This window comes from Mesocricetus auratus, unplaced genomic scaffold (genome assembly GCF_017639785.1).
Source record: "Mesocricetus auratus isolate SY011 unplaced genomic scaffold, BCM_Maur_2.0 Super-Scaffold_100047, whole genome shotgun sequence".
Lineage (NCBI taxonomy): Eukaryota > Metazoa > Chordata > Mammalia > Rodentia > Cricetidae > Mesocricetus > Mesocricetus auratus.
The window spans coordinates 641,362-653,033 of record NW_024429224.1 but is presented as its reverse complement, the minus strand read 5'-3'; the positions used below and the strand labels follow the sequence as shown (position 1 = coordinate 653,033).

At 51.6% G+C, this 11,672-nt stretch overlaps 1 protein-coding gene across 3 annotated transcripts in view; it reads right to left on the bottom strand.

Annotated features, from left to right (window-relative positions):
• Positions 1 to 4,917: 4,917 nt before the first annotated feature.
• Gsn (gelsolin) overlaps positions 4,918 to 11,672 on the bottom strand; it is a 52,905-nt gene continuing 46,150 nt past the window's right edge. For all 3 annotated transcript variants that reach the window (XM_005082127.4, XM_005082125.4, XM_021234054.2), the window contains 7 exons: positions 10,606 to 10,696; positions 9,456 to 9,626; positions 8,764 to 8,938; positions 8,073 to 8,197; positions 7,811 to 7,888; positions 6,146 to 6,206; positions 4,918 to 5,320 (listed from right to left, as the gene is read on the bottom strand). In XM_005082127.4, the coding sequence (XP_005082184.1) occupies positions 5,151 to 5,320; positions 6,146 to 6,206; positions 7,811 to 7,888; positions 8,073 to 8,197; positions 8,764 to 8,938; positions 9,456 to 9,626; positions 10,606 to 10,696 (871 nt within the window). In that variant the 3' untranslated portion in view covers positions 4,918 to 5,150. The remainder of the gene's footprint in view (positions 5,321 to 6,145; positions 6,207 to 7,810; positions 7,889 to 8,072; positions 8,198 to 8,763; positions 8,939 to 9,455; positions 9,627 to 10,605; positions 10,697 to 11,672) is intronic.

Here is an 11,672-nt window from a genome sequence, read left to right as displayed (position 1 = left end):
GACCTTGGATGGCTCCTATCCTCTGTCCTTTTGAGAGTGTGTTAGAAGCTGCAGAGCATCTTTGGAAACTCAGGCATGGGGGAGCACAAACTTGTACACTTAAGGAGGGAACACTGATCCAGCTGTCCTCGGATCTCCACAGGGCTGCCAAGCCATGCACGTGCACCCCCCACACACAAAACATATTTTTAAAGATTCTTGGGTAGCGCAAAGGTTAGAATTTGCTCCTCTTGCAAAGAAACCTGGGCTCCCTTCCAGCACCCACCTAGTCATGGAGCGTTCACCATAGATGACCACTCAGGCATAATTCATAACCAGTTGAAAGTCTAGCTGTTTGGGACAGGTATTTGGGGACCCAGATGTATCGCTGAGTGTCCAGAGCATGAGGTTTCTGAAGGCAGAAACCACATTCTGGCTGGGTGTTGGTGGTGCACACCTTTAATCCCAGCACTCAGGAGGCAGAGGCAGGCAGATCTCTGTGAGTTCGAGGCCAGCCTGGTCTACAGAGCGAGTTCCAGCACAGCCTCCAAAACAATACAGAGAAACCCTGTCTCGGAAAAAAAGAAAAAAAAAAGAAAAGGAAAGCAAAAAGAAACCCCATTCTGGCAGCCTGCCCAGGCTTCAGGGGGCAGGATTCGCAGAAACAAGCAATTGGACTGAAACTAACATGTAGCTGGGGAGGATCTGCACAGGCAGGCAGCCGACCCCACACTAAAATAACTTAGCTGGGACGTCCGGCCTTGGCTTCTTAGACGAGAGCTGGGTAATGTCCATGGGATTCTCCATCAAGGAGACCAGATTCTAGTTACAGCTGAAATGGCCTCAGCAAAACTACAAGATGAGGGAGCTTTGCAGTCTGACGTGTCATGACAGGCAACTCCCAGCCAGCAGCATCTCAGTTCTAGGGGACCCAACACTCTCTCACTTCCTTAGGCACCAGGCCTGCATGTACACACAGACAAATGCTCAAAAATGCAAGTAAGCAAATCCTTAAGATGTTTCTGGGGGAGGGAGAAACAGGTTGGAAGCTGAACCCTCTGGGAATGACTATACACCACAAAGCAGCAGGAGTTTACTGTTAAGGTTTTTATTTTAGCATCTGGCCCCCCAAAAAGTCAACAAAATTGCCATCCGCTGTGTCAACTTGCCTCAGAACCCCTGCCTTGTTCCCTGGGCTTCCACTAAGAATGGTCAGGAGAGGAGAAATTCACCCCGCAACCAGATGGACCCACTGACTATGGTCTGGCCAGGAAAGGGCATGAGGATTCCCGAGAACTGAAGAGAGCTTTTCTGTGGCCTTGGAAGCAGCTCCTTCCCTCTCCAGGGAAGCATTTGCAAACAGCGAATTTGTCTTTTCCTCAGCTTGCCAATGCATAGCTGAGAGCCAACTGCCTGTACACACTTCACCACCTTTCTGATGCTCAAAGCCAACAGAGCCGGTAGGAAACCTAGACCCGTAATGGCTTGAGTCAGACACCATAGGCTCTAGACTCTGGACTCTCACAGATGCTCCTGGGGCAGCATGGTTTGGGCTGGTTCTCCATCCACTTCAACCCAGCACAAAGCAGGCTTACTCCCACAATGCACTAGGATCTGTACATGTAATTTTCTACCACTTAGAAGGAATCCCACACTGAGTTAAGCCAGACCCACGGATTTCAGGGAAGTAAACTGGCTTTGTCCACAGCAACCTCAGTCTCCCTGAAGGGAAGGCCCTGTTGTATGACACTGACCCTGGCGAGGTGTGAACCAGCTTCCACTCTCCCAGATAGAGCACCAGCTCTTCAGGAGACCACCAAAGTTCAGCTTAATGAACCAAGTGGGTTTACCGGGGTCACTAACAAGAGCAGAAATGACCTGGAGATAGCTGCATCACAAGCGCTCACTCCAGCATGGGTGACAGTGCAGAAAGCCGGGAACCAGGAGCTCATGGAGCTGTCTCTTCCAGGCTTGGAATATTGAGCGTCTCTGGGGCAGCCTGGCTTCTCTGCGTATGTCTCCCAGCAGTCCTTAGCAGCTTGCATAAACTTGGGCAGGGAGAGCCCTAATAGATCTGAAGCTCTTGTGTTGTCTGGAGCTTAATGGGTGTGGCTCCGTGAGTTTCCCTCCAAGATAAACTGTTTTATCTCTGGGAGAAAACTGCTCCCAGGCCCTAGGAGCAGTCTTCCCTTCTGCTAAGAATTTTAGGGTGTTACCTTTGCTTTTACTACCAAGAGCCACCCTTTGGAGGTAAGCAAGGCAGGCATAGGGGGATGTCCAAGCCCCGCCCACTGCTTGCTCCCAAGCTGCTCCACCACGTCTGCCGAGTGCACCCCTCTCTCCCCAGCACCCCACCTTTGTTTCTGCCAGACCCGTGCTTTCGATGACCTGCCTTCATCTCTAGCCCATCTCTTCTTCCACTTGGAAAATTCCTCCTGTTGCCCTCATTGCTCTGGCAGTGACTCAGAACCTCCGGAGACAAGGCCCCATGGGAGCCATGCCTCTAAAAAGCTCCCTGGACAGTTTCTGGGCCCAGCCAGAGTTGGAAACTGTGTAAATACAACTCTCATAGGCTTCCTGCCATCCAAACCTCACCCTGGGCTCTGTTCTGTAGCTCCCCTCCCCACCAAGTTCCATTCTATAGCGTGGAGTGGCATGGACCAAGACAGGAAAACGTGGCCAGAAGAATCCAGAAGGAAAGAGGGGAGGAGACAGGCTCTGCCCTTGAGTCCCTTGCACTGGTCTGGCACCTCCAGTTCGTGGGAGTGCCCAAGAGGGAGTTTTGATGCTCTGAACACCAGTAGATTCTTGCCTACAGGGACTACACTGGACACCAAGGAATACCTCTCCTGTGTTCCAAAGACGACAAATCCGGGAGCCTCTCTGCCTACGGCAGTTGCCAGGGCAGAGATCTCACCAAAGAGTGTTTTGAGTAATAGAATGAACAGAAGGGAGCAGCCATAGGAAACAGGTACTTGCAGACGCCACAGGAGGTGTCTCTACGACAGTACACCTTGACCACTTCCTACGCTGTCAAGGCCAAGCCCCCTCCTGACGACAGTGCACAGGATCAGGGAGGCAAAAGTCACATGCTCTCAGGTGATATACAACTCATTTGACAGCTGGCTCAGAATGCCCTGCATTCACAGCAGCATTGTACACAATAGTCAAAAGGTGGAATAATCCAACCACCCAAGGTGGATGAATGGATAAATAACATGACTTATGTACCTACAATGGAATAGTATTCACCCACCAATGTAGATCAAAGGTTGCTTTTGAAAGCATAATTCTAAGTCAATAAACCAGACACGGACAATAAATACTGCATGACTCCTCTTAGGTGAGGTATGCAGAATAGGCGAATTTATTGAGGCCAAAAGAATAGAGATTTCCCAGGGTGATGGAAAGAGAGGTGGGGGACTTATTATTTAATAAGAAGCACTTAGAAGCAAGGGGTAGTAGTGCACACCTTTAATCCCAGCACTTGGGAAGCAGAGGCAAGTGGATCATTGTGAGTTTGAGGCCAGGCTGGTCTTCAGAGCTAGTTCCAGGTCAGCCGGGGCTACACAGAGGAATCTGTCTTGAAAACACAGTATTACTATAATTTGTTATTATCATTGGGCACTTAGGCTTGGATTGAGCTGGAGAGACGACAGGTCAACTGCTAAGAGTACTGGCTGCTCTTCGAGAGGACCCAGGTTAGATCCCCAGCGCCCAGAGGGCAGCTCCTAAGTGTCTGCAATTCCAGTTCCAGGAGCTACATTTACCTTTTCTCACCTGCTCGGGCACTGCACACACACGGTGCACATATATACACACAGGCAAACACTCTTTAAAAATGTTTTTAAAGTTTGAGTACAGGCAGTAGTTACAGCTTATATCACATTATATGTCTGTGTGATATCACTGAATTGTATGCCTAAGACTGATTAAAATTACTCTGTCAAATACAACTTACTATGCAAAAAATAAAAAATAAACAAAAACCAAAAAACTGGCCTTGGTGGCACGTGCTTAGAATCTCAGACTGGGGGAGGTTGAGGAGATTTGCAATTCAAATAAAACCTGGACAACCTAGTGAGACCTTTTCTCAAAGTAAAACAGAACAGGGTTGGGGGGGGAAGAAGCTCCCCAAGGCTCAAGCCTGGTGACCCAAGGTCCATCCTGAAACCCACATACTGTAGGCGAGAAGGATAGCCTCAAAGTTGTCCTCTGACCTACACACAGAGAGAGACAGAGACAGAGCGAGAGAGACAGAGACAGAGCGAGTTGGGAGTATAGCATTTGTCTAACTTTCACAGGATCTGGGATTCAATACTGAAAGAGAGAAAAAAAAAGCAGACCATACCATGGAATTAAAACTAAACAAATACTGTGGGACTAAACAGTGAGCCAGACTTCCTTTGGCCCTCTTCCCTCCCTCCCTCCCTCCCTCCCTCCCTCCCTCCCTCCCTCCCTCCCTCCCTCCCTCCCTCCCTCCCTCTCTCCCTCCCTCCCTCCCTCTCTCTCTCTCTCTCTCTCTCTCTCTCTCTCTCGTTGGTTCCCTCTCACCCCCCTGTCCCCCTGTCTACCAATAAACTCCACGTGGGACTGTTGGCTCACGGTCTGTGTCTGTTCCTGGGTAAACTTTAGATATTTAACAACAGTAAGCAGCACTCCTCCATGGCCTGTTCTTCAGTTCCTGCCTCCAGGTCCTGCCACCCTGACTTCCTTCGTGACAGGCTATAAGCAAGTTTTTTTTTTTACTACTGTCGCAGTAGAAGCTAACAGGACACTCCCCAGCAGTGTGTCATCCGCTCCTCAAGGACCAAGATGCACATACAAGGTGGGTGAGGTTCCTCTGCGCATCCTCAGGGCGAGGAGCAGGTTCAGAGACTATCACGGTTGGGTGGGTGGCGCCATGGCCTCGGGAAAACAGCGGCACACCTGGGAGAACACGCTTCAAAAGGCTTTTATTGAACATAATTTCCAAAGCATGGATACTTGAGGCAATTTTGTACAGACCCTGACTTTACCCAGGGCTGGCTTTGGCTACTGTAAAAAAACAAAAACAAAAAACAAACACACACACACACTCAACCTAGTTTTCCTGCTTGCCATATGATCTCTGGGAGGAGAACAATTCTCAAAGGCACTGACTGGTAACATTGGTGGCTCCGGCCCTTTACTCAGGCAGACAGCTCAGCCAAGGCCCTGTCCAAGGGATCCACTGACCAATAGTTGTCATCCCAGCCGAGGAACCAGCCCACAAAGGATGGCGGCTCATTGCCCTGCTTCACAACAGTGATGGGGGTCCGCCTGTCCCGATTAGCTGGGTCCGTCTCGATGTAGCGCTTAGCTGCAGACACACATGGAAAAGAAACCCAGGGACTCTTAGTGTCTCCTCCTCAGGGGGAGAGTAGGGACTGCCAGAGAGTGTGGTCTCGGGCCTACTGACTATCACCATCGCCTACAAGCAAAGACCTTAGGTGGACCGGCCCCACACGGGAAGAACAGGGGCTTCCCCCAACCCCTGCTTCACAGAGTTCTCTGCCCTTCCCCAGTATATCATTTTCCCCGGTGACTAGGATATTAAACAAAGAAACCAGTCTTGCAGTTCAGCCTCCAGATTAGCTACCAAGATTCTGCTTTCTCACACAGGGACCCTAACAAGGGAATCCCTGGGCATGCTGGGAATTGCACATGGGCTGGCCTCCGTGCCTTCCTTCCCCTGGGAACCCCTCAGGCATTCTGAGGGGACACATTTATGTCTTCACACTGCCACAGCTTAGACCTGGAATGTCCCTCAGCCTTGGGGGCAGTGAGAACTCTTAAGAGATGGTGTCTTCTGCTCCTTGAGGCATGCCCTTGAAGGTGACCTGAGACCCCACCCTTTCCAAGTCCCTATGGCCTTACTCTGTACACACTCCCCAGCTCAGTGCCTCCCCACAGGCTCAAAATCACCAGAGTCAATCCACCTGGGCTGAAACTTTCAAAATAAACCTTCATCTTTATGAACTGATTGCCTCAGGCCACTGGGACAACACCCCAAGTAATGCTAACTCCTAGAACAGCATCAGAAACTGCTCCCACCTATCCATGGCCAAAGACCCCACCCACAGCTCACGACTCCTCCCCACCCATGGCCAAAGACCCCACCCCCTCTGGGGCCTTGGGTGCTCACCAGATGTCAAGGCTTCTGTCTTTTCCTCTTCCAGTGAGTCCTTTCCAACCCAGACAAAGACCTGGAGGTGAAATGACAATCACATGAGAGGTGCTGGCGGCAGTCACTGCCAATAAAGAACCAGGGTGGAGGTGGGTGTCAGAAAAAGACGCCACCCCCCACAGCCAACAGCCTTTAGACAGCAACTGGAAAGTATGGGACTCCGGCTGGAAGCAGGGGCCAGCAAACATGCTTGCCATTAACGTGTGTTCACCTAGAATAGCACTGCCTTTGAGTTTAGTTAGCAATGATGGCATGTGAGTCTGGGTTTTCAACTTCTCCTAAATCACAAGAGTGTTGGGGGCTATTCAATCACACTGTGAACCCCAAGTTAGCATTTGCATTAATAAAATTGACATTGGGTCAGGAGGCTGAATTAGCAACTTGTTGACAGAAAGTAACCATAGAGCCTCAAGGGGTATTCGGGACTTCACGGAATGCAGGAGGGAGGGGTTTTGAGTGGCACAGCTTTTTTGTTTTGGCAAAGCAGAAAGACAGGTTTTCTGGGAGAGGCCAGCAAGAGAAGAAGGTTAGCTAGTGGCTACTCAACCTCTCTGAGCTAGAAGGTTTTCACCCCAGCCTTTGAATCTCAAGTCTTTTTTACAAACAGACCGACAGAGATTTAGTTAAAGCTTCCTGTTACCTGGGGGAACAGATTCCCTGCCAGAGAAGCAGGACAATGACTGAGGAGTTGTAATTGCTGACTGAAACTGGCACAGATTAAGGCACAGCCACTGTGCTGAAGATAAAACAACACAGGAGGGTTGGAAGCTGGGCCGTCTCCTCCATGGGGATGAAGCTGAGAGGTGGGTCCCTTCGGAGGGCAGGTCCAGTCTGCCTCAGCTACACCATTCCTCATGTCTCCTCACCCCAGCCTGCTTCACTTAGAGTCATCGCAGCGCAAGGCTGGCTCAGGCTGCAAACACTGATCCTCCCACTAAGCTGCCCCAAAGCTGCCCCAGGGAGAAAGCCAGGCTTGGGCCTGGTGGATGCTGGGAGCAGGCATGTGATAGAAGGGGTTATTAAGCTGATGTTCCCATGGGAGGGGGGACATCCCAGAGGAGCAGAGGAGATCAACTTGATGCAATCCTTCATTCCCAGAATTCTCCACAGAGCACTGTTCCCATGCTCAATTGATGCTAGGTGAATGAATGAATGATTGAATGAATGAACACATGTCATCCCTGCTGGGTCCTTCACAGCAGCTACCCTAGCAGAAGACGTGAGAGGATCCAGAGCTGGGGAGTGACAAGCCTTAATATGCTGGGGAGCTTATACCTGCACATGACACACTGCTAAGTCCAGCTTTCTTCATGCAGACTTAAAGCCCGAATTCACACTCCCCTGAGGATGGGGGAGAAGGGCGCGGTGCAGGGTTCTGCGACCTGCCTTTCTACAGTGCTTTACAGTTCCCGAAGGCCATGCACCTGCCAGGCACAGCCCACCACTTCCATTTTACTCTGAGGAGATGGAGGCTCAGACAGAGGGGCCGTGGCTTACAGCCACTCAGGACCTCCCTGGAAAGACCTGGTGTTTCATCTCTTATGCCCTCCTTCTGGCTCATCGTGGAACTACGAGTCCGACCTCTCCCTCTACCTTGGCCTTCTCCTTCTCTCCTCCACTCACCTGGTCCCAGGTGTCCAGGAGCATGACGTCATCAGTAGCCAGGTCTTCCTGCATAAGCTCGCCGGGAACCTCTTCGATCTGAGAAGAGTCAGAGGAGGTCAGGGAAGAAGCATCATGAGGTCCCACTGGTTCCCAGGATGAGAACGCAGAGTTGGTCCCCTGCACTGGGCCATCAGACCGTGTCTCCAGGTTCTGAGGTTCACTGACCCCTGAGCCCGCCTACTTCCCCAGGCACAAGCGGAGGTGTCTCCTCCAGACTCACCACAAAGCGCCCGATCCTGTTGGAGCAGGCAAAGAGGCGAGGAGGATGGGCATCCATCTTCTTGTCCTTCAGCCTTGGGGATGTGCGGTAGGCAGCCTTGCCACCCAGAGCCTCCCAGAAGCCATCTGAGGGGGAGGTCACGTTAGTTGCCAAGGGAAACCATAGCCCATGAGCACATCTCACCAGACCCCAGATCCAGCGAGCTGCTCTCCGCTTTAAGATCCCAGGGGCTCAAGATAGAAGAGGACGCAAAGGCCCAGAGAGGGCAAGCTGGCATAAGACACATGGCGGAGACGACAACCCTACAGGCGGGGCTAAGGATCTCCACCCAGCACACAGAGGCCCAGACATAGCAATTCACCTAATTCACACAGCCTGGGAATGGGAAAGCCAGGATTCAAATCTTCTCTAAGTCCAATTTCCATATTCTTTCTACAAGACCTGCTCTGTCTACGTGTGGTCTGTCTGTCTGTGGCCCTTTCCTCATGTCCGCTCATTCCCACATTTCAAGTATTCAAAAGCCACAGTGAGCATCAGCCACCGACCTGGGGCTAGGAGGCACAGGACATCTATCCTAACAGCAGTTTCTGCCGGGCAGACAGGCTGCAGACCAAGCTACCCTTCACTGCTTCCATGGAAGGTGAGGGCGCCAGAGAAGGGTGTGGAGGAAGCGGTGGGCCCCGGCTCTCACCTGGCTCACTGCCTTCCTCCACCTGCACAGGCTGGGCTCGCAGCACCCTCAGCAGCTCCTGAGCCCCGGTCTTCTCTGCCTGGCTGGCTCCTGCACCCACCCACAGGTAGGCAGCTGACGGGGTTTTCAGCACAAAGGCATCGTTGGAGTTCAGAGCACCAGCCTTAGGCATCACCTGGAGGCAGGTGGGGCAGACCACACTCAATCAGGAAGAAGGAAAACACAGCCCAGCCCTCCTGACAGCCGGGGACCCTGCAGCATACAGACTTCTTCCCCTCCGAGATACAGAGCTCAGACTTTAGACACTGAGAGCTCAGGCTAACACCCACGCTTCTCGGATGCATTGTGATGAGTAAGAACGATCTGGAATTTGGGGCTGCATTAACAGAAGGTGAATGTTCAAAACAAAGTAGGTAATAGAGTGATTATCCACCGTTCAGAGACCACTGTGGTCTACTACAGCGGAATCAGAAACACAGTCAGGGCTGCGCAGAAAGAGTTCTAGAGAAGGTAGTCAGCTGCCTGTGACAGGAAGTGTATAAGGAATCCTGATAGGGCATGGGGCTGCCAGGGCAGGATGCCCTGAAAATCTGCTTCCTCAACCCTGAGGAATCTGCAGGCGCATCAACCCTGAGTCTCTGGAGGTCTGCTCAGGGGCCTAGACGTCAGGAGGGCAATCCTCCTGGTGTTACCTCAACGGCCCTGGTGGCTCCAGAGCTGCTGGCTCGGACTTGGAAGAGGCGGGTACTGGCAGGGGTTGTCTGGCCACCATCTCGGGAGGTGCCCCCCTTGTAGATGATCATGGGCTTCCCACCAAACAAGCTCATGAGGTGCGCAGGCTCCTTGCCTTGGACCACTCGGCTCTGGCAGTGAGAGAGGAGAAAAATCAGCTTTGTTTTCTTTCCTTTTTAATAACTGATTTATTGTATGTGCATCAGTGTTTTGTCTGAGAGTGTTCGAGTCCCTGGAACTGGAGTTACAGACAGTTGTGAGCTGCCTTGTGGGTGCTGGGAACTGAACCGAAGTCCTCTGGAAGAACAGCAAGTGCTCTCAACCACTGAGCCATCTCTCCAACCCTGAAAGTCAGCTTTTCTATGTGGTCCTGGGCCGTTCCCTCCACATCTGACTACGGCAGCACTGTGACTTGGCAGCACCAGAACACTGAGTAGGGCAAGCTGGAGATGATGTCACTGCCAAGGTCCCTGGTTGCTGTCTTGGCTGTCTTCCCACCCTACGCTTCTGCGAAGACTTGTCCTGCAGCCCTGAGTCTGGTCCAAGAACCAGGGGAACCCAGTTTGCAAATGCGGCCTTAAAAGGAAGGACAGATTGCTTGGGCACATTCTCCCAGAACACTGATGTCCGTCCTAGACAAGTGAGAGAGAGGACAGAGGGATGCAAAGGGCCTTCCAGAACCCTGCTGCACCCAACACAGACCCAAGCTCCCAACTCTCCCCTGTCCCGAGCTTCTTACTTAGATCTAAGCACAGCATGTGGATTTCCTTGTCCTAAATGTGCCCAGCAGGAGTCAACTGTATCACCCCTGCTGCACAGCCAAGGGAGGGTATGCAGACAATGCCCAGTAAAGACAATGTCTATAGATCTGGATGCAGACATTAAGCCTAGTACATAGAAAACCCTGCACAAGTATTTGTTGCATGGGTAGATGCATAGATAGAAAGATGGATGGATGGATGGATGGATGGATGGATGGATGGATGGATGGATAGATGGATGGATGGTGAGTGGGCAGATGTATGGATGAGTGGATGAATAAATAGGAAGGTAAATGAGAGGACAGACCGAGCCCTGGCTGAAGCCCTGAGAGACAATGTTCCTGCTCACCTGGACAGGAGTTCCTCCCAGCTCCTCATCCAGCTGGGCAGTCAGGATGGCGGACGCAGCGACCTCATCTTGGGTAGACTGGGCACCCTGCCTAGAAGACGGAGAGAGACTTAGCACTGGTTTGTGTAGAGCCCTGGGCCTCTTCCTCGCCCTGAACTCCGGTAACCCATGAGCCTCCTTGTTGTAGGGATGGAACTGGGATGGAGAAGTATAGGGGCTGTGGGGGGACCAGACAACAGCCTCACCAACCTGCCCACCCCTAGCTCAGCAGACTGTCTTCTTACTTGGGTCCTAGCATAATAGGTAGATTCCCTCATCCTATATGTGCCTGTGGAGAATTCCCTGGGTCATCCCCTGATGGATAGCCATGAGAGGATACCATGACTCAAAATCAGGGTCAGAAACAGCAGGTGTGACATGTGCCCTCTGTAGGGAAAGACACCAGACATAGCCTCATGGGGACGTGTGCAAGACTGCCTGGATGTTCCCAGAAACGTGTGGTAAAGCCCTGAGAGGGAGTGTTAGGGAGACCCATGGTCCCCTGGCTCCATTCCTTCCTCTCTCTCTTTCTTCTTCCTTCCTTCCTTCCTTTCTTTTTTTGTTTTGTGTTTTTGTTTTGTTTTGTTTTTTGAGACAGGGTTTCTCTGTATTGCTTTGGAGGTTGTCCTGGAACTCGCTCTGAAGACCAGGCTGGCCTGGAACTCACAGAGATCTTCCTGCCTCTGCCTCCCGAGTGCTGGGATTAAAGGCGTGCGCCACCAACGCCCGGCAGCTGACTCCATTCCTTGCCAAGGCTGGGCCTTGTTTGACTGTACCTGGTACACACCGTAAGTCAAAAAGCCTTCTTAAGAATTTTATATCAGCCAGCTGTGGTGGCTCACATCTTTAGTCCCAGTATTCAGGACAAAAAAGGTGGATCTCTAAAGCCATCCTGGTCTACAGAGTGAGTTACAGGCAGCCAGGGCTTCATAGAGAAACCCAGTCTCAAAAAATTAAAAAAAAAAGAATTCTGTATTATGTGTTGAACTGTAGTCTCAGCTGCTTGAGAGCTTGAGGAAGGAAGATTG